Source organism: Chelon labrosus, assembly GCF_963514085.1.
Source record: "Chelon labrosus genome assembly, chromosome: 9".
Classification (NCBI taxonomy): domain Eukaryota; kingdom Metazoa; phylum Chordata; class Actinopteri; order Mugiliformes; family Mugilidae; genus Chelon; species Chelon labrosus.
The window spans coordinates 28900542-28927519 of record NC_140359.1 but is presented as its reverse complement, the minus strand read 5'-3'; the positions used below and the strand labels follow the sequence as shown (position 1 = coordinate 28927519).

The 26978-nt window shown below is 46.9% G+C and overlaps 1 protein-coding gene across 2 annotated transcripts; it reads right to left on the bottom strand.

Moving 5' to 3' along the window:
• Positions 1 to 946: 946 nt before the first annotated feature.
• cep120 (centrosomal protein 120) lies at positions 947 to 26756 on the bottom strand. Of its 2 annotated transcripts, XM_084551068.1 has the most exons (20): positions 26512 to 26756; positions 23791 to 23947; positions 23541 to 23655; positions 21962 to 22106; positions 19985 to 20133; positions 18994 to 19191; positions 18693 to 18917; positions 18399 to 18615; positions 18104 to 18326; positions 16322 to 16471; positions 15267 to 15449; positions 15095 to 15188; positions 14695 to 14865; positions 14496 to 14585; positions 14291 to 14383; positions 13657 to 13818; positions 13432 to 13554; positions 13039 to 13137; positions 5214 to 5359; positions 947 to 2245 (listed from the first exon to the last, which is right to left on the bottom strand). In XM_084551068.1, the coding sequence occupies exons 1-20, from the start codon at positions 26558 to 26560 to the stop codon at positions 2029 to 2031; spliced, it is 3006 nt and encodes a 1001-aa protein (XP_084407194.1). In that variant the 5' UTR covers positions 26561 to 26756; the 3' UTR covers positions 947 to 2028. The 2 variants fall into 2 exon arrangements, with proteins under 2 accessions (XP_084407194.1, XP_084407195.1); XM_084551069.1 differs by lacking the exon at positions 16322 to 16471.
• Positions 26757 to 26978: the final 222 nt, after the last annotated feature.

Genomic DNA, 26978 nt, shown 5'->3' with positions numbered 1-26978 from the left:
TAGTAAATCTAATAATAATACATAATATAATATGTATCAGTAAATAATATAAGTATAGTAGATAATATAAGTTTAATAGTAGCTAATATAATATTCTATCTAGAAAATAATACAAGTACAAATTATTTAAATTATAAGTTTAATCAAATCTAAATTAAGATTATATTATTATACAGTAGACAATACGATTAGATCTATGATCTATAGGTTCACAATATAACAGTAATATACACAATATATTATATATAATCTGGTATCAACTGTTTATCAAACTAATATATCATTAAATACATAATCTAATCTGAGTGTTGACCTGTTTACCTGTGATCACCTGTAGAGGTCATGTGACCAAACACTCAGCTGAGAGGATTTTGAAGAGAGAAATTTAATGACACGTGTTTTATTTTTTGTTTTCCAGATTTAATTTGATGATTTATTTCCAGACGCATCAGTTCATGTGAGTAAAGACGTTTTTATTATTTTAACACTAATTACATAAAAATCCACAAGATTAGTTTTAACTTTTACTTCCATTAAATTTACTTGTTTTTATTTCAACTCTTGAATTTATATATTATATATTTTAAAGGAGAAAATAATAATTAACAGTAAAAATATCAGATTCAGTTCTAAAGTCAGTTAATGATAAAACATTTAAGAACATTTTATTTCTCTCCTGTTTCTTCCTCTTGATGCTGCATCTGTTAACATTTATTTATTTATTCATGTTTAAACTGAAGCCGTTTTATGTTTAATTATTTAATCAACAGTTGAAATAAATAAATAAATAAAACAGTTTATTATTTGTTCAAATATTTAAAGGTGATAATATCAGATATGATCTTATTATTTAAATATTAAATAGTTTTATCTGATATAAATAAATATCTGAATTAAAGACTTTTAATGAAGCAGAAAAATAAAAACACAGTTTTATACCAAAAATAATTTATTGCATGAAACAAACACAGACTAAAGAATAAGTTAATGTTCAGGAGCTTCTCTGAGGCTACAGCGCCACCTGCTGTTTAACAACATGACCTTATTTAGAAAGAAAGAAAAACATTCTGTTATTTATTCAGATTATTTATTTCTGTGAGAATCTGAATTTAAATCATTTTATAGATTAAATCAATTAAAGTTAATATTTACTGGATCGATCAGTTAGACTCAGAGAAGCTGTGGTGCGTTCACTGACTTAGAGACATAATAGAAAAACATCTATTGTTTCTAGTTTAAAGAATAAAACAACAAGAACCATCAGGACGACGCTTTAAACTGTGACACGTTGGAGACTTTTAGAGACGAATCAGAAGAACTCAACACACCAGCTAAAGATAAACAAGTTCTACAGGAATATAAATAAACACATTAATAAAGATTTAAAAACATGAAGTCTGAATGTTGTCTGAAAGGAAACCAGTTCTTCATGAACGCTGCTTTGTTTCTGTTAAAGGACCAGTCCATCGTTAGCTTAGCTTAGCTTAGCTTAGCTTAGCTTAGCTTAGCATAGAGGCTGGAAATGCTTTCCCTCTACTTCCAGTCTTTATGCTAAGCTAAGCTAGCTCCTGTTTTGGCCTACAGGTGGCGCTAGAGAGCCGTCAGAAGATTTGTTGTTTCTTGGTCACATGTGACAATAATGATAATATTGATAATGTTTGTGATTTATTTTCTAAATTTAAATATAATCAAATAAAATCATTTTCTCTTCCAGGTCCTGAAGCGTTGACCTGCTCCGTCTAATGATCAGTAACAGTAACGTCTAGAGGAGTCTCTGGTTCACCTGCAGCCTCCTCAGGTGAGTCAGCCTCTGATTGGTCAGAGCTTCCTCCCTCTGATTGGTCAGAGCTTCTTGCCTCTGATTGGTCAGAGCTTGCCTCTGATTGGTCAGAGCTTCCTCCCTCTGATTGGTCAGAGCTTCTTGCCTCTGATTGGTCAGAGCTTGCCTCTGATTGGTCAGAGCTTCCTCCCTCTGATTGGTCAGAGCCTCCTCCCTCTGACTGGTCAGAGCCTCTTCCCTCTGATTGGTCAGAGCTTGCCTCTGTCCCTCATCACTTCCTGTATCTGTCTGTTGAGCTCTGCTATGATTCTGTCCTCGTGGCTGTAGACTCCCGTCCTCAGCAGCGTGTCTCTCTCCTCCAACAAGCGGCTCAGGTGCTCGTCAGCGCTCTCGTTCAGACTGGGGCCGGGGGCGGAGTCTGCTACAGAGGGGGCGTGGCCTAATCTGTCTTCCTGTTGTTTTAATCTGTTGGAAAATAAAATCTAGAATTAGTTGTGGTTTCATCAGCTTCATTGGTTTCAGTTCTGACACAAACAAAACTATGTCACTGTAGGTTCCTCTGGAGGAGAGAAGACAAGGACAGGGACAGGGACAGACTTTAGGAAGCTACAGGAGACCAACTCTAGGAGAAGACAAGGAAGACAAGGACAGACTTTAGGACGCTACAGGAGACCAACTCTAGGAGAAGACAAGGAAGACAAGGACAGACTTTAGGACGCTACAGGAGACCAACTCTAGGAGAAGACAAGGAAGACAAGGACAGACTTTAGGACGCTACAGGAGACCAACTCTAGGAGAAGACGAGGAAGACAAGGACAGACTTTAGGACGCTACAGGAGACCAACTCTAGGAGAAGACAAGGAAGACAAGGACAGACTTTAGGAAGCTACAGGAGACCAACTCTAGGAGAAGACAAGGAAGACAAGGACAGACTTTAGGAAGCTACAGGAGACCAACTCTAGGAGAAGACAAGGAAGACAAGGACAGACTTTAGGAAGCTACAGGAGACCAACTCTAGGAGAAGACAAGGACAGACTTTAGGAAGCTACAGGAGACCAACTCTAGGAGAAGACGAGGAAGACAAGGACAGACTTTAGGACGCTACAGGAGACCAACTCTAGGAGAAGACAAGGAAGACAAGGACAGACTTTAGGACGCTACAGGAGACCAACTCTAGGAGAAGACAAGGAAGACAAGGACAGACTTTAGGACGCTACAGGAGACCAACTCTAGGAGAAGACAAGGAAGACAAGGACAGACTTTAGGACGCTACAGGAGACCAACTCTAGGAGAAGACAAGGAAGACAAGGACAGACTTTAGGACGCTACAGGAGACCAACTCTAGGAGAAGACAAGGAAGACAAGGACAGACTTTAGGACGCTACAGGAGACCAACTCTAGGAGAAGACAAGGAAGACAAGGACAGACTTTAGGAAGACACAGGAGACCAACTCTAGGAGAAGACAAGGAAGACAAGGACAGACTTTAGGAAGCTACAGGAGACCAACTCTAGGAGAAGACAAGGAAGACAAGGACAGACTTTAGGAAGCTACAGGAGACCAACTCTAGGAGAAGACAAGGAAGACGAGGACAGACTTTAGGACGCTACAGGAGACCAACTCTAGGAGAAGACAAGGAAGACAAGGACAGACTTTAGGAAGCTACAGGAGACCAACTCTAGGAGAAGACAAGGAAGACAAGGACAGACTTTAGGAAGCTACAGGAGACCAACTCTAGGAGAAGACAAGGAAGACAAGGACAGACTTTAGGACGCTACAGGAGACCAACTCTAGGAGAAGACAAGGAAGACGAGGACAGACTTTAGGACGCTACAGGAGACCAACTCTAGGAGAAGACAAGGAAGACAAGGACAGACTTTAGGACGCTACAGGAGACTCTAGGACATTTAGGATCATAGAGAGACTTCCCTACAAACAGTGAAGTCAACACACCAGAGAAGAGACGCTGCTCTAACGTCTCATCTTCACTAAACACTTTCTCATTTTAACTATTAAAGAACTCTGATGGTTTCTTCTCTGATGGTTGTTCACAAGGAGACGTCATGTGATTTATAAATGATCTGCTTCTGTGTTTTACTCAGATTAACTGACAGCTTCAGATAATAATGAATATAAATATATAAATATATAAATATAAATATAAATATATATACAGCTCTGGAGAAAATGAAGAGACCACTCCCACCAGTGTTTCTTAGATCAGCATCTCTAGTCCGTCCCAGTGTTTGTTTGATTCCAACACAAACCTCCTCACTCTACTTCCTGAGACACTGATCAGCTGATCACCTGAACCAAATCTGATTTTATGAGGAAGATTATAAAAACCACTGCTGTGATTAAAGATTGAGATTCTCCCACCAATAATGATCTAAACTCTTCCTAAGTTAAAATATTAGTCTTGTGTTGTTTAACAAATGTTTTCTTTTCTTTATTCCAGGTCTGAAAACGCTGCATCTTTATTGTTACTTTGACCAGTTGTCATTTTCTGCCAATAAATGATCTAAATGGAAATATTTTAATTTCAGATTTAAGAGAAATGTTGTCAGGACTTTATAGAATGAAACAGAAATGTTCATTTTAATAAATACATAAAAAAACTGATCATTCTCTTATCTTTTCCAGAGCTGTATATTTATCTGTTAATAATAGATCAGCTGATGTAATGAACACATTAATAAATAAACCTGCTGACACACGTCTGATCATCTCATCATCTCTGAACGCTGCTCACTGACGACTTGACTTTAAAACTCAGATGTTGAGCAGAAACAGAAACTCTTTAAAAACTGTTCTACACAACATGAACCTCAGGTGAGATTCTAACTCTGAGTCTCCAGGTAAAACTGTTTCTGTGTGAAGAAGTTTTAACTATAAATGTGACAGTTAACAGCAGGTTACTCTACGTTTATAAGGATTTAATACAAATAAAAGGAAAATATATTAATTTAATTTATATTTTCAGACCAAAAACAATAAATATTAATATCTATTTAAAAATATAATTACATTTATATTAATTTCACTTTATAAACATCAGACGACACATTTTGAAAAGTAGAAGTTTGATTTGTTTTGTTTTCAGTAAAAATATAATTAGAGATAATCTTTAAAAGTTTTATTTTTAAACTATTTACCCTCTACCTTTAACAGATTTAACATCTGATGACATTTAAGATGTTTAAGTAATAAAAACATAAAAACATTTTTATCATGTTTAAATAATAATTGATGGAAGTTTTTTTAAAGTCTCTTAAAACTGAAATAAAAATAAAATCAAGCCGTTCCTCTAAATGATCAGTGTCGTCTGTCTCTGATTTATTTCAGTTTAACAAACGTTTGAATCAAATAATTAAACTCTTCAAACACTGAATGAACCTCTCAGAGGGGGAGGGGGGGAAGGGGGCGTGTCTCACCTGTTGAGTTCATTCCTGATGTCGTCCAGCTCCTGTCTGTCGTGTCGGGCCGACTCCTTCTCCTCCGTTGCTAGGTAACGCAGCCTCATGGCCTCCAGCTCCGCCTGCTGCTTCTTCAGACGCGTCATGGCGTTCTCCTGCTCCCGCTGCAGAAACAACAACACAGCTCCACCTATCAGCCGAGAGTAAAGAGCCAAGAATCTGTTCCTCCTAATTACACCGAGGACAAGTCTGCTGATGAATTCGTCTGGTTTCACATTTTCATACAAACCTCCCTGAGAAAAAATGCTTCAGGAGAAAATTCACACGGCGACGCGGTGAGAACAGAAAGAAGACTTGAGAGAAACGTCTGCAGGTCACACATCTGTCAGCGGCTCAGATTAGAACGGTTAGAAACCAACAACCTGCTGGACGTCCTGACCTGAGAACGGCCCAGTGAACACTACACTAACATTTATTATAATGTCTTTATATTAACGTCTGATCAGAAAACTGAAGACAAATGAATAATGTCTGGACTAAAAGCTGCAGCTCTGTTCATCTACAAACTCATCACTTTATTCTTCCAACTTCACGGGGAAACCAATAATAAAAGACGCCACCAGGTCACCTTCCTCTCAGGTGAGCGTCTCATGAGGTCCCAGACATTTACACCACGTTAGAGCAGGTCAGTGATGTTTCCTGACCTGCTGTAGCTGAGGTGAAGCCACCTGGAGCTGAGGTGAAGCTACCTGGAGCTGAGGTGAAGCTACCTGGAGCTGAGGTGAAGCCACCTGGAGCCGAGGTGAAGCCACCTGGAGCCGAGGTGAAGCTACCTGGAGGTGAAGCCACCTGGAGCTGAGGTGAAGCTACCTGGAGCTGAGGTGAAGCCACCTGGAGCCGAGGTGAAGCCACCTGGAGCTGAGGTGAAGCCACCTGGAGCTGAAGCTACCTGGAGCTGAGGTGAAGCCACCTGGAGGTGAAGCCACCTGGAGCTGAGGTGAAGCCACCTGGATCAGACACAGCAGTTTCTATGAATCATGTGAAACACGTGAGCGTCCGTCTGGTCGCGCTGACGCAGAGCAGAGCGGAGCAGCCGCTGATTCTGGACGGGAAAACCAACAGAGAGCTCGGTTTTCACACGGCCGATCACCTCCTCAGACAAACACTCCCAATCTCTCACGAAGACGTCATTCACACACGGCGGCGTGTTGACACAGGCCCGGCTCTCTGTGGACCATTAGCAGCCCGTATTACAGGCCGCTTTAAGGCTAATTACTACAAAAACAAACTGGCCAAACATTTTCTCTGGTGCCCGCTGCCAAGGACAACCTGAGGGCCGAGTCCTGAAACAATTAGAGGACGAGGTGATAGCGAGGCCTCGAGCGGGAGGGAGGGGGGGAGGGAGGGGGGGAGGCTGAGAAAAAACTACAAAAACTCCAGACGCTCCAACGGGAACGAAGGAAACAGAGAGACGTTTAGAGACGATCTGAGAACATCTGGAAGTGGAGGAAACGCCGTCCACCACGCTGCTATCAGAACCCAGACTCACGTATCTGTATGTCCTGCTTGTTTCACTGGGTTACCTTGGCAACCAGGGCCTGGGACGTCCACTAGAGACATAAAGTGGACTATGTGGACGAGGCTTTAGGCTACTACTGTTAGCATGTGCAGCTACGTAGTTCTCATCTCCAGCTTTAAATCAAAATTATGTCACGACACGAGATGCTACGATGACTACTACGATCTGGATCAAACAGATCCGACATCGTCTTCTCTGTAACTGTCTCAACGTTTAAGGGACGACCCAGGACAGGTGTGACGACAGAGACGAGCTGAAGACAAACGCAGGAAGCGACGCCCGACCCCCGACGTCTCGTATCTGAATCAAACGACGACGTCTGAGGTTAAAACATGAAGAAACAACAGCTGCTGTTCCTCTAACGTCCACTAGAGGCTCCAACACATGGACCAGAGGACCAGGGCTGTGAGCTCAGACAGGACGTCCAGGAGGGAAGGAAGCAGGTTCAGACTCATGTGTGGGATACATGACCCAAGAATGACTCTTCTTCCTCCTCCTCCTCCTCCTCCTCCTCCTCCTCCTCCTCCCTGTATTTCTAGAGTAACTGTGGGAGGACGTCTCACTTCCGTCCCGTCTCACGCGTGGACACACATGAAGGTCTCTGAGCCGCTCGCCACCTGCAGGAGTTCAGGGTTCAGGTTTTATCACCAGAGAACCTTTTAGGGATAAAACTGAGACGGTGTTTACATCAGTAGCTTCATGAATTAAACGTGATCAGACGACGACACATCGTTACGTGTTTTCTTTGGTCTTTAATAAGTTCGTCCTCCACCAGTTCGTCCTCTGAGCTATGTTTAGTTTGTGGTGAAGTCCGTTCCCACTGGAAACGTTGGGAAAACTTCATCTCCAGTCGTCTTTTCACATTTAACTCTGAGTGTTTACTCCAGTCAGACTAAAAACCAAGTTGATATTCCTTGAAATCCGTCGTCCTGAAACTCTCCGACCTCCTCGTCTGGAACGACACCAGAATATTCAAGGAATGACCAGTGGGAACCATCAGAGCGTCTCCACTGGGACCAGTAACGCTCAGATTCCCTCAGACGACATGTTACATCTGCTGCTCGACAGCGTTGTACAAACAGACTCGCTGCGTCATGAGAGAGAGGACTCTTTTAGTCTGGACGGCCCGCGGGGACATGAACCCAGGGACGGGATCAACCGAGGTTTATGGAAAAGGACTCGGGACGGAGAGTGATCTGATCTTAAATGTCCTGGAGAGACGTCTCTGGTTAAACCACCTAGCCTCCCAGCTAATGGTAGCGTTAGCTTCACCTCAACGTCTTGTTGAAGGGATGCTAGGAAGCTAGGAGCTAGCTTCCCTTCAACAAGAGGTGGAGGTGAAGCTAACGCTAACAGCTAGCAGCCTGTGAGGACGCCCACCTGTCACTCAAAGCCTTTAATCATCTTTAACTTTAAACCTTAATATTTTACGTCCCGTACGATCGTCGTACCGTCAGACGCGGCGGCCTCTAGTGGCCGCTGGAGGAACTGTGGTTTCAGCTTTGTCCTTTTTCAGCCGCCACGTTTCTTCTCCATCAGTCAAACAACAGCGGCTTCTTTTTTAGTAAATGAATGTTTAGTGTCACTGTTGGATTCACAGAGATGAGCGTGTTTGTCTTAAAGTTTAGTTCCACTTACAACCAGCTGCTAAAACACCAAATTTAGTTAACCCTCCTCCTCCTCAGCCTTTAGAAACGCCAGATTTAGCTCCTGGCTGCAACACTTTAATCTCTTTATCCCAATATTTTCCCTGTGAAAGGACCGGCTTAAGCTCCTTGTCCCAATATTTGGAGATTCAAAAAAAAAAGAAAAGGCGAAGCCGGGGGCCGACCTCAGCTCTGTGGCCGGCTGCGCCTCCTGCGTGGAAAAGCACATTATTCCTTCGGACAAGAATTTTTATGATCCGACTTGAGCTAAACAGCACGCCATGCGAGGCGCTGAGAGGAGAGAATGAATAGGCGCGGAGAGGCCGAGAAAAACCAAACAAGACCCGACTTTAAAAAGCCGCCGAGCGCCAGAGACCGATGGTCGTGTAAACACGGGGCGAGATTCTAGAGGAAAGAGAGAGAGTGACATCTGAATAGTTAGAGGCTGACTCGCTGGTTGCTCAACACAACCCCTGGGATGATTAATGGGGGAGGAGGGGGAGGAGGGGGGAGGAGGGGGGGCATAAATCACTCTGTGTTTTCTTTACAATGATGTGGCACTTAAGAGAGGGGAGGATGGGGGAGACTGGAGGATGGGGGAGACAGGGGGGAGAGACTGGAGGGAGAGACTGGGGGAGACAGGAGGGGAGAGACTGGAGGAGACAGGAGGGGGAGAGACTGGAGGAGACAGGAGGGGAGAGACTGGAGACTGGGAGGGAGAGACTGGGGGAGACAGGAGGAGAGAGACTGGAGGAGACAGGAGGGGAGAGACTGGGGGAGACAGGAGGGGAGAGACTGGAGGATGGGGGAGACTGGAGGATGGGGGAGACAGGGAGGGAGAGACTGGAGGGAGAGAGACTGGGGGAGACAGGAGGGGAGAGACTGGAGGGGGAGACTGGGGGAGACAGGAGGGGAGAGACTGGGGGAGACAGGAGGAGACAGGAGGGGAGAGACAAGAGGGGAGAGACTGGGGGAGACAGGAGGAGACAGGAGGGAGAGACTGGAGGGAGAGACTGGGGGAGACAGGAGGGGAGAGACTGGAGGGAGAGAGACTGGGGGAGACAGGAGGGGGAGAGACTGGAGGGGGAGACTGGGGGAGACAGGAGGATGGGGGAGACTGGAGGATGGGGGAGACAGGGAGGGAGAGACTGGAGGGAGAGACTGGGGGAGACAGGAGGGGGAGAGACTGGGGGGGGAGACTGGAGGGAGAGACTGGGGGAGACAGGAGGGGGAGAGACTGGGGGGGGGAGACTGGAGGGAGAGACTGGGGGAGACAGGAGGGGGAGACAGGAGGGAGAGACTGGGGGAGACAGGGGGGAGAGACTGGGGGAGACAGGAGGGGAGAGACTGGAGGAGACAGGAGGGGAGAGACTGGGGGAGACAGGAGGGGAGAGACTGGAGGAGACAGGAGGAGACAGGAGGGGAGAGACTGGGGGAGACAGGAGGGGAGAGACTGGGGGAGAGAGACTGGGAGGGAGAGACTGGGGGAGAGAGACTGGGAGGGAGAGACTGGAGGAGACAGGAGGGGAGAGACTGGGGGAGACAGGAGGGGAGAGACTGGGGGAGACAGGAGGGAGAGACTGGGGGAGAGAGACTGGGAGGGAGAGACTGGAGGAGACAGGAGGGAGAGACTGGGGGAGACGGGGAGACAAGAGGAGAGACGGGGAGACAGGAGGGGAGAGACTGGGGGGAGAGACTGGAGGAGACAGGGGGAGACAGGAGGGGAGAGACTGGGGGAGACAGGAGGGGAGAGACTGGGGGAGACAGGAGGGGAGAGACTGGGGAGACGGGAGGGGAGAGACTGGAGGAGACAGGAGGAGACAGGAGGGGAGAGACTGGGGGAGACTGGGGGAGACAAGAGGGGAGAGACTGGGGGAGACAGGAGGGGAGAGACTGGAGGGGAGAGACTGGGGAGACGGGAGGGGAGAGACTGGAGGAGACAGGAGGAGACAGGAGGGGAGAGACTGGGGGAGACAGGAGGGGAGAGACTGGAGGGGAGAGACTGGGGAGACGGGAGGGGAGAGACTGGAGGAGACAGGAGGAGACAGGAGGGGAGAGACTGGGGGAGACTGGGGGAGACAAGAGGGGAGAGACTGGGGGGGAGAGACTGGGGGGGAGAGACTAGGGGAGACAGGAAGAGAGAGACTGGAGGGGAGAGACTGGGGGAGACAAGAGGGGAGAGACTGGGGGAGACAAGAGGGGAGAGACTGGGGGAGACAAGAAGGGAGAGACTGGGGGAGACAGGAGGGAGAGACTGGAGGGGAGAGACTGGGGGAGACTGGAGGGGAGGATGGGGGAGAGAGACTGGGGGAGACTGGAGGGGAGGATGGGGGAGGAAAACCCCAAAAAAAGTAAAAGAGACAGAAAACAAATGAGAAGAGTTAAAGAAAGAACAGGAGAGATAGAAGGATCAACATGATAAAAATGTAGATGATGAAGAGGAGGAAGAGGAGGAGGAGAGAGAGGATGAAAGGATGAGAGAGAGAGAGAGAGAGAGGTAGAGAGAGAGAGAGAGAGAGAGAGAGAGAGAGGTAGAGAGGTAGAGAGAGAGAGAGGTAGAGAGGTAGAGAGGTAGAGAGGTAGAGAGGTAGAGAGGTAGAGAGGTAGAGAGAGAGAGAGAGAGAGGTAGAGAGGTAGAGAGAGAGAGAGGTAGAGAGGTAGAGAGGTAGAGAGGTAGAGAGAGAGAGAGAGAGAGGTAGAGAGAGAGAGGTAGAGAGGTAGAGAGAGAGAGAGAGAGAGGTAGAGAGGTAGAGAGAGAGAGAGAGAGAGAGAGAGAGAGGTAGAGAGGTAGAGAGAGAGAGAGAGAGAGAGTGTGTCCTCCAGCTGGTCAGCATCAGTAACAGTTATTAGGTCTGAGTGTGTTTACGTCGTCTGAGTCGACTAAAGCTCCACTTAGAGAGAGAGAGTGTGTGTGTGTGTGTGTGTGTGTGTGTCTATCTCTGTGAGGACCTCTCTGTGCTGAGGGTCCTCATAAAGATACCAGAGGGAGTGTGTGTGTGTCATTAAGGACTGATGGCTCTAACACATTTCATTGTCTACTTCTCCTCAACTAAATATTAGTCTTTGGTGTAAAAACACACCTCTCCCTCTCTCTCTCTCTCTATTCTCTCTCTATTCTCTCTCTATTCTCTCTCTCTCTATTCTCTCTCTCTCTCTCTCTCTATTCTCTCTCTCCCTCTCCATCTCATACTCAAACACTCCAGTGTCTTTATACACTAGTGAGGACACACACGCCACCGTCACAGAGTCCTGAAGCACCGACAGACGTCTGTTGCACTTGAACGCCCCACAGAGCCAGTGGTGATCAGGTAGAGATCAGGTAGTTCCTCTCCAGACCAGCAGGGGGCAGTAGTCTGGAGTCATTAGCTGGGAGGCTAAGGAGCTAGCTGAGCTGGATCAGCTGATCAGTTGTTCTGTTTTATTTATTCCAGATGTTTTTATATTTAAATATTTAAACATTCAGATGAAATAAAGATGAGAAACTAGAAGCAGAGACTTTAACTTTCATCTCTTCCTGTTTCTGTCTCCAACATGTTTATTAACGAACAGTTTGACCTTTCATTCAGTTTCTCCTCTAACGTCTGATGAATCACCACCAGTTAAACTAAACTGACTGATCTGTTATCACTTGGCCCGTCAGCGTCCTCACAGTATTTCTGATTTCAGTCTGGAGTCGTGGTGAGATGTGAGCTGACTGATCTGAGCTTCCTCTGCTCGCTCTGCGTCTTTAAACAGAGCTGTTAAATGTCCTAACACTGTCAGCAACGTCTCAGCAACGTCTCAGCAACGTCTCAGCAACGTCTCAGCAAACGTCTCAGCAGCGTCTCAGCAAACGTCTCAGCAGCAGATTAAAGTCCTACAGAGACCCAACGCTGAAAAACTGAGAAACTACAAGTATCTGCTGTGAAATATGAAGAGACGACTCAGCGCTCAGCAACCACCTGCTTAAAGCACTACTACTAATACTACTACTACTAATACTACTACTAATACTACTACTACCACTACTACCACTACTACTACTACCACTACTACTACCACTATCAACCTACAGAGGAATCTAGTTTTAATGGAAACTTTCACTTTTTCACCAGAACGTTTTTTACTGAGGCTCAGACGTCTCAGACCTGTCAGTTTATGTTTTATTATATTATTTCAGTTATCCAGGTCATGGTGCATGAATGAATAAATAAATAAATAAACATGACTTGTTGCAGATTAAAGAAGCTTCTTCAAACGTTTTTTTTTTGTTTTTTGGTTAGTTTTTATTTTAAATATGAAGATTTTCTAATTTTAGTTTTTTCCATGACGTGAATATTTTTGTTTATTTTTCCAATTGTGATTTTTATCATATTTATTTTAGTTTAATTTTAATTTTATTATTTTACTCATTATTCATTTCAAATAATTTTCATTTTGTATTTCTTTATTTATTTTTGTTATAATCATATATTTACATCCAGTGGCGTCATTTTTAAGACGTCACTGGATGAAGCAGGAGCTATGACTCTTTTCCTCCTTTTACATGTTTTAATCTTTTACAGATCATAGATTAATTAAATAAATAATAACCCTAGAATCAAAACATTTTAGTTTGTAATGAACAGATCATCGTTACCTGTTTGAAGCGGGCCAGCTCCTTTAAGGCGCGCCCCCACTGCTGCTTGTAGTGAAGCTTGGACTTAGTGGTGGACTCCAGCTTCCTCTCCAGCTCCACCTTAAAAATAACAACTAATTCATTAAAACATTAGTGACTAGAGATTAAAATTATCTAAAACCTTTGGAGAAGAAATGACACTAATTTATGATCTTTAAAGAATAATAATTATTTGCTATCCGACTGTACATAATAATGATAATTAATAATTAAATTAATTTGACCAGAGTCAGAGCAGGAAAAAGAAAGTGATGGAAAATATTTAGTTCATTAACTTTTGTCACAAGAAAATTAAAATAAATATCTGAAGCTGTTAAACTTTATTTATTTTTAATCCATTTAAAGGTAACGAACCTTCTCCAGACTCAGCAGGTTGATCTCTGACTGCAGCCTGAACTCAGGTCTGACGTTCTGTTGTTCTCTGAACATCTGGAACTCTTTCTCCAGCTGTTTGTACCGAGACTCTCCGTCTGCAATCTGCTCCACACAAACACAAAACAAATTTTAATTAATGTCTTCACTAAAAACCCCAACGAGCACCGTCCTCGTCCTCGTCCTCGTCCTCGTCCTGGTCTCCACCTGCTGCAGCAGCCGTCCTCGCTCCTCCTCCATCAGACGGACCTTGTCCCTCTCCAGCGCCACCCGGTGGTCGTGCTCCAGCTGCAGCCTCCTGCTGTTCTCCTGCAGCTCCCTCTGGGTCAGGTCGTGTTCGGCCCTCAGCTCCCTCTGCAGCCTCTTGGTCTGAGGACCAGATGAGATGAAGCAACAAATAAACAAAACAACAAAACAACAGCTTTAATGAGATAAAGGTTAAAACATCTCCTCATTAGTAAATGATTTAGTTGTTTCTGCACCAGAAGGTCACAGCAGATACTGAAAACTAACTACTGTAACTCACAGATATGAAAAAAAGTTTGATTCTCCTGAATAAATAAATAACCAACTGTAATATTTATGTTTAAATAGTTTATCAGCTTCTCTAATGTCTACTTTCATTAATCAGCTGATGATCAGCTTTGAGTCATTTTTATGAAGAAACGTTGGAAAGAAATTAAAATAAAGTCCCTGTAGATGATTTCTCCTTTTTATTTCCTGCAGTAACTCGACCGATGATCCAACAGGACGTTGAGTCACGTTTATAAATGAATAAAACAAACACTATAACTATAACTATCACTACAACACTGAACATAATGATGTGAGGAGCTCTGACCTCCAGCTCGGCCTCACTCAGGTGTTTCTCTCTCCTCTCCAGATCAGACAGAGTTTTCTGAAGCTGCTCCTCCAACAGGTTATACTCCACCTCCTGGAACCACAGGGAGAGACAGATGAGAGGAGGAGGAGGAGGAGGAGGAGGAGGAGGAGGAGGAGACATTAATCCAGAACATGCAACGTATGAACAGGTTCAGATTCTTCACCTTCTTCTTGACCAGAGCCTCCCTCTCTCTGTCTCTCTTCCTCCACTCCTCTGCCAGCGCCTGCATGTGGCTCAGCTCCTTCTTCCTCAACTGAAACACATTTATAGTTTTATTTAACCCGGGACAACTCTTTGTGACGGCCCCCCGGGGCCCCCAGAGACCGTCCGTCCGTCCCACCGAGTGACTCCTGGTGTTTTACCTGATCGTCAAACAGATCCTCCTGCTCCTCCTTCCACAGCTCCAGCTCCAGGGCCGTGCGGTACTCCAGGGTGTCTCTGGGGCCCAGAGGAGGAGCTGGGGGCAGGACGGGGCCCACGGGCCTGGGGGCTGCAGGGTGGGACGACGGCTGACCATGGGCTGGAAGATCATCCTGGAGATAAGAGACGATAAAAACATGAAACATTAATAAATCTACAGAGAGATAAAGGTATTAAAAATGTGAATAAATGAATCATAAAAATAAAAAGTGAGAAGAGGAGGAGGAGGAGGAAGAAGAAGAAGAGGGATGTGAGGAAGATGACTAGAATAAGGAAGAGAGAAAAAAGTGGAGAAGAAGATGGAGGAGGAAGATGAGGAGGTTTATCTTTTTGTCTTCTCACCTGTGACTCCGACACGATGACCTCGGTGGCTTTGACCAATCCCAGGTCCTCCAGCGTTGCTAGGTAACTCAGCTCTGCCACCTGCTCCATGTGACTGACGGACACACAAACAGCTGTTAGACACACGTAAGACAACCGTCGGCCGACCCGTCCCGTCAGAGCCGCGTCCTACCGGTGGGTCTGGACCACGGGGACTCGGTCCTGGTGGGTCCGTCTCCAGCTCTGCTGCCCCGTCGGCGACAGGAAGCGACTCTTCTCGGAGCTCAGCAGGCGGGACAGCTGGACGGAGGCTCGTCCCATCAGCTGGTCTCTGCTGGACGCGTCTCTGTCCCAGAGCTCCACCACCAGAGGAACCCTGCAGCACAAAGAGCCTCAGTCCGACGGACACAGCGCCACCTGCTGGTCACAGGGTTAACAACAACTACATCTACGACCTCATCCTGATCAGTCACTGTGATCAGAGATAGACGGTTACCATGGAGACGAGTTTATAGCAACACATCAGTCACTGGAGACGGGTACTGATGAAGAGGAGCATCACATCTACTGGAGATAAAACAAGAAGAGGAGGAGGAGGAGGATAGAAGAAGGTGGAGAACAAGAGGAAGAAGTTAGAGGAAGAGGAGGAAAAGAAGAAAGAGAAGAAGAAGGAGGAGCAAGAATAAGAACAAGAGGGAGGATGAGGATGATAAGGGAGAAGAAATAGAAACAATAGAAGAGGAGGGAGGAGGAGGAGAAGAAGAAGGATAAGGGAGGATGAGGAGAAGGAGGAGGATGAGGGAGGGATAGAAGAAGAAGCTGGAGAACAAGAGGAAGAAGTTAGAGGCTGAGGAGGAAAAGAAGAAGAAGGAGGAGGAGGATGATATGGGAAATAGAAGCAAGAGAAGAGGAGGGAGAATGAGGGAGGATAGAAGAAGAAGAGAAGTAGGAGGAAATGGAGACAAATAACGAAGAGATAGAAGGAGAAGAAGATTAAAAGGGAGAAAGAGGAGAAGGAGAAGAGGAAAGTTGAAGGAGAGGGTGAAGAAAAAGAAGTTGGAAAGGGAGAAAAAGGAAAGATAGAAAGAAGAGGGATGATGAGGAGAAGAAGAAGGACAGTAGAGGAGGAAGACATCGTCTCTTGGTTCATCTTGTTCCCCCTGATGCTCATTTATTTATTAGATGATTAGTAAACGTTACCATGGTTACCACCAGACACTCTGACGGGACAGAAACCCGCCGTCCTACCTGAGGAAGGTGTCCTGCAGCTGCTGAGGGAGGGCGGCGAAGTCGAAGGCGCAGTAGGACTGAGGCAGAGACACCTCCATGTTCCTCTGCAGCTCCACGGGAGGGTTGGTAATGATGGGAGCAGCGCTGCCGAAGAACTGGTACGAGTACCTGCACCAGGACCAGGAGACCACAGAGTTAAGACCAGGACGGGGTCTCCAGGTCTAGACCAGAGGAGGAGAACTGCTTCACCAGGACTGGGTCTCTAGGTCTAGACCAGAGGAGGAGAACTCCCTCACCAGGACTGGGTCTCTAGGTCTAGACCAGAGGAGGAGAACTCCTCCACCAGGACTGGGTCTCTAGATCTAGACCAGAGGAGGAGGACTGCCTCACCAGGACTGGGTCTCTAGGTCTAGACCAGAGGAGGAGAACTCCCTCACCAGGACTGGGTCTCTAGGTCTAGACCAGAGGAGGAGAACTCCCTCACCAGGACTGGGTCTCTAGGTCTAGACCAGAGGAGGAGAACTGCTTCACCAGGACTGGGTCTCTAGGTCTAGACCAGAGGAGGAGAACTGCTTCACCAGGACTGGGTCTCTAGATCTAGACCAGAGGAGGAGAACTGCTCCACCAGGACTGGGTCTCTAGGTCTAGACCAGAGGAGGAGAACTTCCTCACCAGGACTGGGTCTCTAGGTCTAGACCAGAGGAGGAGAACTGCCTCACCAGGACTGGGTCTCTAGGTCTAGACCAGAGGAGGAGAACTCCCTCACCAGGACTGGGTCTCTAGATCTAGACCAGAGGAGGAGAACTGCCTCACCAGGACTGGGTCTCCAGGTCTAGACCAGAGGAGGAGAACTCCCTCACCAGGACTGGGTCTCTAGGTCCAGACCAGAGGAGGAGAACTCCCTCACCAGGACTGGGTCTCTAGGTCTAGACCAGAGGAGGAGAACTGCTTCACCAGGACTGGGTCTCTAGATCTAGACCAGAGGAGGAGAACTCCCTCACCAGGACTGGGTCTCTAGGTCCAGACCAGAGGAGGAGAACTCCCTCACCAGGACTGGGTCTCTAGGTCTAGACCAGAGGAGGAGAACTGCTTCACCAGGACTGGGTCTCTAGGTCTAGACCAGAGGAGGAGAACTCCCTCACCAGGACTGGGTCTCTAGATCTAGACCAGAGGAGGAGAACTCCCTCACCAGGACTGGGTCTCTAGGTCTAGACCAGAGGAGGAGAACTGCTCCACCAGGACTGGGTCTCTAGGTCTAGACCAGAGGAGGAGAACTCCCTCACCAGGACTGGGTCTCCAGGTCTAGACCAGAGGAGGAGAACTGCTCCACCAGGACTGGGTCTCTAGGTCTAGACCAGAGGAGGAGAACTCCCTCACCAGGACTGGGTCTCCAGGTCTAGACCAGAGGAGGAGAACTGCTCCACCAGGACTGGGTCTCCAGGTCTAGACCAGAGGAGGAGAACTCCCTCACCAGGACTGGGTCTCCAGGTCTAGACCAGAGGAGGAGAACTGCTCCACCAGGACTGGGTCTCCAGGTCTAGACCAGAGGAGGAGAACTCCCTCACCAGGACTGGGTCTCCAGGTCTAGACCAGAGGAGGAGAACTCCCTCACCAGGACTGGGTCTCCAGGTCTAGACCAGAGGAGGAGAACTCCCTCACCAGGACTGGGTCTCCAGGTCTAGACCAGAGGAGGAGAACTCCCTCACCAGGACTGGGTCTCTAGGTCTAGACCAGAGGAGGACAACTGCTTCACCAGGACTGGGTCTCCAGGTCTAGACCAGAGGAGGAGAACTGCCTCACCTCAGAGTAGCAGCGATGGGATGCACCAAGCTGAGGTTCCCCAGGCTGCGGAGGTCCAGAGAGAAGCAGTAGTGATGGGCGGAGGACGGGATGGACACTTTGGGAGCGGAGACGCTGACGGACGACGCTCCTCCTTCTGCTGACGTCTCTGGATGAGAGTGTAGCTGAGCAGGAGGAGGTAGAGGAGCAGGAGGAAGAGGAGGAGAAACGTCCAGATCTGCAGCTGGAAACGAGCAAACAAACGTTTAACTCTGAAGACGTTTGATCTGAGAACGATGTTTGGTTTTTACTCCACCTGCCAGTCCTGTCTCCGCTTTAAGGTGCTGAAGCTCCTCCAGGAGACTTTCAGCTTCACTCTCAGTGTGGGAGGCAGGAGGAGGAGGGAGAGGAGGACCTGAAGGACCAGGGGGAGGTGGAGGAGAGTCGGGAGGTTTTCGGAGCGGAGAGGAGCTTCGAGGTTCAGCAGGAGCAGAGACAGAGTGAGATCCAGGAGCTTCTTTACTCCCTAAAGGCTGGAGACAGATCATCTGTGAGTCCAACACGTTTATCAGTTTGTCTTTTAAGACATTTTTCTGGACGGTGTCTGTACCTGCAGCGTGACCTCCTCCCTCCTCAGGGTAACAGCGACTCCCACGGTCGGCTGCAGCTCGGCCGGTAGAGCCGGCAGCGTCTGCTTCACGCGTCTCGGAGGTCGTAGGACGAACGCTCCCTCCACCGTCGCCGCCTTGTTCTCCACGTCCACAGAAGCAGCCGCCAGCGGCGAGAGGGAGACGTCCGTGCTGCCCAGAGAGTGATTCCCACAGCAGAGGTGGATCTAAAGGAGGACGACAAGACGGGGACATTACGCAGGACGTGAGGAGTAATAAACCGTCCATCAGCCAGAGTCTCACCTGTAGACTGGGCTGCTGGGACAGGAAGGCCTGGAGGACCTGCTTGCTGCTGCGGATGCGCACAGAGGCGCGCTCCGGCTCAAAGTCGGGACTCAGCAGGTCGTGGAACGGCTCGCTGGTGATGTCGTTCCCCAGTAAAGAGTAGTAGAAGAAGAAGTCGGAGCCCTCGGCCGAGAGTTTCATCGTGCTGGGGATCAGCTGCAGGAGGAAGATTAATTTAAAAGATGAAACATTAAAACTGCTTCACACGTCTGGGGCAACTTCTCTGAGAAGATTTTTGTCGATGAGGATGTTTTGAATCAGTGTAATGTTTTTCAGGGTTGCAGGAAAGTTATTTCTTCTTCTTCTTTTTATTCCAGACTTGTCTAATCCTTCGTACATGTTGATCTGAAACCTGCTGCATCTAGAGTCTGTTTGTAAAACGTAAAGTCAACTGGGGAGCTCTAGAGTCAGGAGGTTTTCAGCAGCGTTCTCCTTCCTGGATCCTGGATGTTGGACATTTACTAGACTTTAAACAAACTATAATCGTTCTCTAAGTTTTCTATAAACTCAGTGAATTCTCACGTTTAAAAGCTGCAGCAGAAAAACAAACATTTAAAAAGAAGTAGTTCTGTTCATCAGCTGTCATCTAATGTTTCTGGTGCTCTATGAAATAAAGAATTTAACTTTCTGATGCTTGTTGGAGCCGTTAATAGTTGAAGCTGTAATGTTTAGACGACCGTAACCTCCTGATGCTCTGAGTTTATCACTAAGTGGAAAAATAACAGGAGCAGAGAAAACAAACGAGCAAAGAAGAGAAACAGAAACATGTTCTGTTATCAGACTCGATTCCAGATGCTGGAAACGTCTGGATGTGACCTGGAGACATGACATGAGACATGACCTGGAGACATGAGACATGACCTGGAGACATGAGACATGACCTGGAGACATGACCTGGAGTCAGCAGGTAACAACAGGTACCAACAGGTAGAACAGGTGAACAGGTTACCTGCTCTAGTTTGGTAGCGAAGGCCACGGTGACGGACAGGACGAACATGTCTCTGCAGTGATCAGCAGGTCCCACCTGATGGAAGCCCTGGTCTGGGATCAGTGAGGCCTCCAGCTGGTCTGGGAGCAGGTCAGGTACTGAAGGAGAACCTGGAGCAGAGGAGGAGCAGAGGAGGAGGAGGAGGAGGAGCAGAGGAGGAGGAGGAGGAGGAGGAGCAGAGGAGGAGGATGAGAAGAGGAGGAGGAGGAGAGGAGGAGGAGGAGTCAGTAACAGAGGTCACATCCAGGAACAATCTCTGACATGAACAGATCCGTCATGAAACAACAGCAGAGCAGTGAACACATCTAGACACTTTTAAAGCAGCAGATGATGAAGAGCTATTGGTGGATACTGATCACAAAACTAGGAAGAGCTGCTGTTAGCTGAGAGGCTAGGAGGCTAGGAGGCTAGGAGGCCAGGAGGCTAGGAGGCTAGGAGGCTATGAGGCTACGAGGCTAGGAGGCTAGGAGGCTATGAGGCTACGAGGCTAGGAGGCTAGGAGGCTAGGAGGCTAGGAGGCTATGAGGCTATGAGGCTAGGAGGCTAGGAGGCTACGAGGCTACGAGGCTAGGAGGCTAGGAGGCTAGGAGGCTAGGAGGCTACGAGGCTAGGAGGCTAGGAGGCTATGAGGCTACGAGGCTACGAGGTTAGGAGGCTAGGAGGCTAGGAGGCCAGGAGGCTATGAGGCTAGGAGGCTAGGAGGCTAGGAGGCTAGGAGGCTAGGAGGCTACGAGGCTACGAGGCTAGGAGGCCATGAGGCTATGAGGCTACGAGGCTACGAGGCTAGGAGGCTATGAGGCTATGAGGCTAGGAGGCCAGGAGGCTATGAGGCTATGAGGCTAGGAGGCTAGGAGGCTAGGAGGCTATGAGGCTAGGAGGCTAGGAGGCTAGGAGGCTATGAGGCTAGGAGGCTAGGAGGCTACGAGGCTACGAGGCTATGAGGCTATGAGGCTAGGAGGCTAGGAGGCTATGAGGCTATGAGGCTAGGAGGCTAGGAGGCTAGGAGGCTACGAGGCTACGAGGCTAGGAAGAGAAACACACCATCACACAGAGATGTCTTCTCCTGAATCAGCTGATCAGTTGCTCTACACTTTATTAACTCTACTTGTTATTATCTTGTTCAGACTAATGGTCGACCGTTAACTTGGTGTCACAACCTTCACATGGAGCAGAGATCAGCTGGTTGACTACACACACACACACACACACACACACACACACACACACACACACACACACACACACACACACACACACACACACACACACACACACACACACAGTACATGTTACTGTTCAGACTAAGACATTAACTCAGGTCACTTCACTTGATTCAGTGTTTTTCTAAACCCTCCTCAGACAGAACTGTTTCTACTCTTTATCAGTTTAAATCAGATCAATCAGTGACAGTGAACATGACCAGAGAGTTTTTATTTACAGACCTGTGGTCGTTCCTCGTAGCAGATCATTTCCTCATCAGTATCTAGACTAAAAACATAGTCAGAGCCAACTCTGTCGTCCTCTAATTCTGCTTTTAAATTAAAATAAAAGGACTCTGGGTAAATTACAACTTCATCCAGGTCCAGAGTCCCACAGAGGAAAAGAGGGACACCATGAATATATATATATAATCTGAAGAAGAGAGTAAAGGAACATGTGGATGTAAAGAGACAGATGAGGCTGATTATGTTAAATCAGACCTGGACCTGGACCTGGTCCTGGACCTGGTCCTCATCATAGTTTTAGTGTCTAGACTCTAAACTCAGTCCTGTGTGAGGAGGACTTTTTAAATCCTGGTTCTGATCTATGACATCTTACCAGAGAGACAGAGAGGACAGCCTGTAGAGAACCACATCAGTTTAAAGCTCAGTCATTAGAAGCATCAGATTAATCAGATTAAATTATATCACCTAACGACTAACGGAGGAAGCTGCTCACCTTGTCGGGGCGGGGCCTTCCTGGCTTTGAACCTATCAGGTGAAGGCTTGGTGGCCTTGGTGTCGTTCTCCAGCAGCATGTTGAGGAGCAGGGCCGGTCTCTGTTTGGTGTATTTACTGCTCAGCAGAGGAAACCAGCGAGGATCCTGGGACACACCAGACTCAGTCAGTACTCTGGACCAGCTACAGGAGCTGGAGGTTACACCTTCATTTGGTAGTGTGAACACACAATGAGTCCTGGGTCACATTAAAGACCACCTACTCAACAGGGCTGATCTGAGGAAGAGGAGTTTAACTCCTTCATTCAACCACTAGTAGAAATGATCACATGAATCAGTGATGTCTGTTCATTAGTAATGAGAGACTTTTAAAAGATTCTGAACCAAACTAAACTAGAAACTAATCTGAACTAGAATCAACTCAGGAGAGACATTACTCTGAGGATGGAAGATTCCTTCCTTCCTTCCTTTGGTCCTTCCTTCCTTCCATCCTTCCCTCTTTCCTTCCTTCCCTCTTTCCCTCCTTCCTTCCATCCTTCCCTCTTTCCCTCCTTCCTTCCTTCCTTCCTTCCCTCTTTCCCTCCTTCCTTCCATCCTTCCCTCTTTCCCTCCTTCCCTCTTTCCCTCCTTCCTTCCATCCTTCCCTCTTTCCCTCCTTCCTTCCTTCCATCCTTCCCTCTTTCCTTCCTTCCCTCTTTCCCTCCTTCCTTCCATCCTTCCCTCTTTCCCTCCTTCCTTCCTTCCCTCCTTCCTTCCTTCCTTCCCTCCTTCCTTCCATCCTTCCCTCTTTCCCTCCCTCTTTCCCTCCTTCCTTCCTCCCCTCCTTCCTTCCTTCAATCCTTCCCTCCTTCCTTCCATCCTTCCCTCCTTCCTTCCATCCTTCCCTCTTTCCCTCCTTCCTTCCATCTTTCCCTCTTTCCTTCCTTCCTTCCCTCCTTCCTTCCTTCCTGGTTTCCTTTCCAATCTACGTCCGTCCCTTCCTTCCCTCCTTGATTCATTCCTTCCCACCTCCCTCTCCTCCCATCTTTCCCTCCTTCCTTCCATCCTTCCCACTTTTCCTCTTTCCTTCCTAACCCTGCTCCCTTCCTTCCTTCCTTCCTTCCATCCTTCCCACTTTTCCTCTTTCCTTCCTAACCCTGCTCCCTCCCTCCCTTCCTCCCTTCCTTCCTTCCTTCCTTCCTTCCTTCCTTCATCACCAGTGACCTGGTTCCTCTGAGGATGAAGCTTCCAGGGTTCAGGTCTAATCTGAGTCTTTGTCTCTAAAATAAATCAGATCTTAACATGTGAGAGTCTTTCCATCTGGTTCCAACATCTGGATCATGTCTCCAAGTCAACCAGCAGCTGTTGATGGTTCTGATCCAGCGGTAGGTAGAGATCCATTAGAGACAGCAGCTGTGACCACATGATGGCGCTGCTCATTTACAGACACACAAACTGAGATCAGATCTCAAGTGCTGGCTGGGGACGCATGTGGAGACACGTTTATATTAAGACCAGGTCGATGGACAGGTGAGACCAGGTGAGACCAGGTGAGACCAGGTGAGACCAGGTGAGACCAGGTCTGAGCGTCTCAACATTTACCTGTTTGACCTCTTGGACCGATCGGAGGTCGAGGACGATGTAGCCGACGCTCTCTCTCTTCTTGCTGACAGAGTCCACAGCAAAACACTGGAGCTTGATGGGCGTCCTCTGCAGCCTGAGGACACGTCACATGATCGTTAGGACGTTAGGACGTTAGAGCAGAGGAGCAGAGGAGCAGAGGAGCAACACGACTGATTGGGTTCTAGTGGATGTGTATTTTCTTGTAGACCAGACAGTGATCAGTTCTGACCTGTGCTGGTGCAGCGTCCGGCGGTCCAGCTCCCACGCCAGCTCGGTGCTGAACTGCGGCTGCTCCCGGTGATCTACCGGGTCCGTGGCCAGCTGCTCTCCGTCGAAGCTCGCCTGGACCACCAGACTGAGCCGGGGACTCTTTGGGAAGTGACGACCTGGAACAGAAATGATTCTTCATTAAAGTCTTAAAGTTCTGCAGCAACAAGCGAATTAAAGGAAAGATGATTTAACCACAAAGAACAGAAACCCTTCATCATATCAATCAAAGAATGACAGAAATAATACCATACAGGCCCCAGGTGAAGCTTGGAAAATGACTGACATTAACGCCGATCAGCCACAACATTATGACCACTGACAGGAGAAGTGAATAACATTTAAACCATCTTGTGACAGTTCAATGTTCTGCTGGGAAACTTCTGGACCTGGCATTCATTGGTGTGGATGTTACTTAGACATGTAGCACCCACCTAGACCAGACCAGACACCCCCACCCCACCCCACCTAGACCAGACCAGGCACCCCCACCCCATAGCAATGACACTCCTTGATGGCAGCATCCATCCCCAGCAGGATGCAGCCTGACACAGACACACACACAAAAACACTTTAGGAACAACTCAAAAAAAAACATGAAGAACAGCACAAGGTGTTGACCTGGCCTCCAGATTCACTAGATCCCAAACTGATCAAGTATCTGTGGGATGATCCACAGAGGCCCCTCCCCTCAAAGACCCCCCCCCCACTAACAGTAGATAACCATAAGCCACAGTGAGGCCATGATCACAGATGAGTCGTCTGCAGCTGTCAGAGACACACAGACACTCACAAGAAGAAGGGGGAGGAGGGGGGAGATGGAGGGAGGGACACAGCTTTTAAAAAGAGAAAAGCAGCATCAGGCCCAGTCCAGATATTTATAAAATGGTCTTTTTCAGTTATTTATTTTAGGTCAGTGTTACGTGCGGCTGCTCTCCCGTCTCCTCCTGGTGACTCCTCCCCTGGCCTGTTGAGCACTTGAATATAATTTGTGCCCAGGTAGGGGAGGAGACTATATAAGGAGGCGAGGGAGGTGGCTCTCGCTCTCTCTCTCTGCGCTCGCTCGCACCTACTCATTCTGGCACTACTCACCATCGCTATCGCACGTCGCGACAGCGCCGGGTGGTGGTAGTATTCATGTTTCTTTGTCCCTTTAGCAGGGGGTTTATTTCTTCATTATTTTAGTTTGGATTGTAGGTGACCGGTAGTCCTGTTTTCGGTTTTTGTTCACGTTGTAAGGTTTACTTTAAAAGCACTTTAAGTTAGTTGGGATGAGGTCGGGGTCCTACGGCCCTATGTGGGCTGGCCTCGGGTCCGAATCTCTCTTTTGTTCCTTTTGGCCGGCACCTACAGTCCTTTTTGGTTCTTTGAGTTTGTTTATCCCCTGCTTTTGGTTGTGAATTTAATAAAACACACATTTTTTGGTACTCCGATTGTTGTTTGGCGTCCCTTAATGTGTTATGTGTCTGTTGAGCCGTGCTGACCGTAACAGTCAGCTATAAACCAACCGTCTGTTTTAATGGTGGTTGGCCAGCAGCAGCAAGAAGAAGAAGAACCAAAACCCTGTGTCTAACCAAGAAGGTCGTCCTCTGTCAGTCAGTCACTAGTGTACTGTGGATGTGTGGTGAGGTGGTAGTAGTTGATCATCTAAACAGAATCCATGGAGTCCACTCAGTCAAAGGCTGCACCCAAACAACAACAACAAACACTGAACGTTTAAAAGAAGAGAAAAGTTTCCTGGAGACAGCGTCAAGGAGAAACATCTTCCAGAGAGGGTTAGGGAGTTTATGGCAGCGTTGGATGACCAGAACATTTCTACACAGTAGAGGCAGATGAAGATGTTTCCTTAACACATGTATAAAAGATTCATTTTCTTGCAGAATATTTCTGTGTCATGTGTTTGATTGAAAAAAGCAATGAAAGATGCAAAAATAACAGATTATGGAACAAGATCTGCAACTCAGAAATCTGTTCATAGTGTTTGTTCTCCTAGAAAAGGCTGTAAACTCACTTTATGTAAAAGATAAGTTGTACTGAGTAATAAATATACGTTGATTGATTCATTTCTCCAGCTCTTTCTCTCACAGTAAACTGTTTAATGTAAACTCTTGAGTAACTGAGGACAAAAGTGTCCACATGCAAGAAACAAACTGTGATAAAAACTTTACAGATTAATATTTGTTTCTGTTTTTTCTGCATAAACCGTTGTTCAACAAACATTTAATCATTTTTAAGGACTTTAATCCTTTAAATGCTTTTTTAAATGTTGGGGGGCTGGAGGACATGTCAAAGATAAATAAATTAAATTAAATTAATGTAATTAATATAATCAAGCATTCTGTAAAATGTCAAGGTAAAATCAGTCATGTTTAGTGTTCAACACCAACATCAGCCTTGTCTCCATTATAGAGTATATATCTATATATAATCAGTGATTTCATTAGTTAGCTTGTGTGTCAGTGTTAGCTGTTAGCTTAGCAGGCTAGTTTAAATCAGGGAGGCTTTAACGGACACAGCTGAACAGTAGCAGACAACTACCGAGCAGCTCGTCAACACGAGACTAATGACAACCATTAACAACCATTAACCAGCTTTTAAATGACAATAAAGGAGTGAAAACATTAAATATTAGTTAAGAACCCGCTGTTATATTGTGTGTAACGACCGTTAGTGGAGTGCTCACCTTCCAGGATGGACACAACGATGAGAAGTTGGTCAGTCTTCGCAGCCATGTTGACATTTGTACGGCTCCAACGGAAAACTTATTTTAAATCAAACTAAGAAACTCTCTTTCACACCGTCGTCGTTTAATTCGGAATTAAACTTTGTGTCGACGACGTAAAACATTTGTGTTTAGTTTAACCGAGAGGAGGAGGGGGAGGACAAACCGTCCGTTACTGGGAGCAAACAGCCGCTTTGTTGTCAAGCTTTGGCGCCACCCATTTTGGTTTTAAAAGCGGAAGTGACGATGAGGCAGACTCGGGTTAGCGGCTCAGCTCCCTCTGGTGGACGGAGGCGGAACTACAATAATAATAATAATAATAATCAAATTAATAATAATAATAATAACAATAATTATTAATAATAATAATAATAATAATAATAATAATAATAACATATAATAAATAATAATATATTATTATTAATGCT

Excerpts from the sequence above, each read along its gene's own strand:
- cep120 (XM_084551068.1), bottom strand. The coding sequence starts at position 26,560 with ATGGCTGCGAAGACTGACCAACTTCTCATCGTTGTGTCCATCCTGGAA. Across the intron at positions 20,134-21,961 it reads GAAGGCCCCGCCCCGACAAG|GTTCTCCTTCAGTACCTGAC; the intron begins GTGAGCAGCTTC and ends CCTCTGCTCCAG. Across the intron at positions 16,472-18,103 it reads CCCATCGCTGCTACTCTGAG|GTACTCGTACCAGTTCTTCG; the intron begins GTGAGGCAGTTC and ends GTCCTGGTGCAG.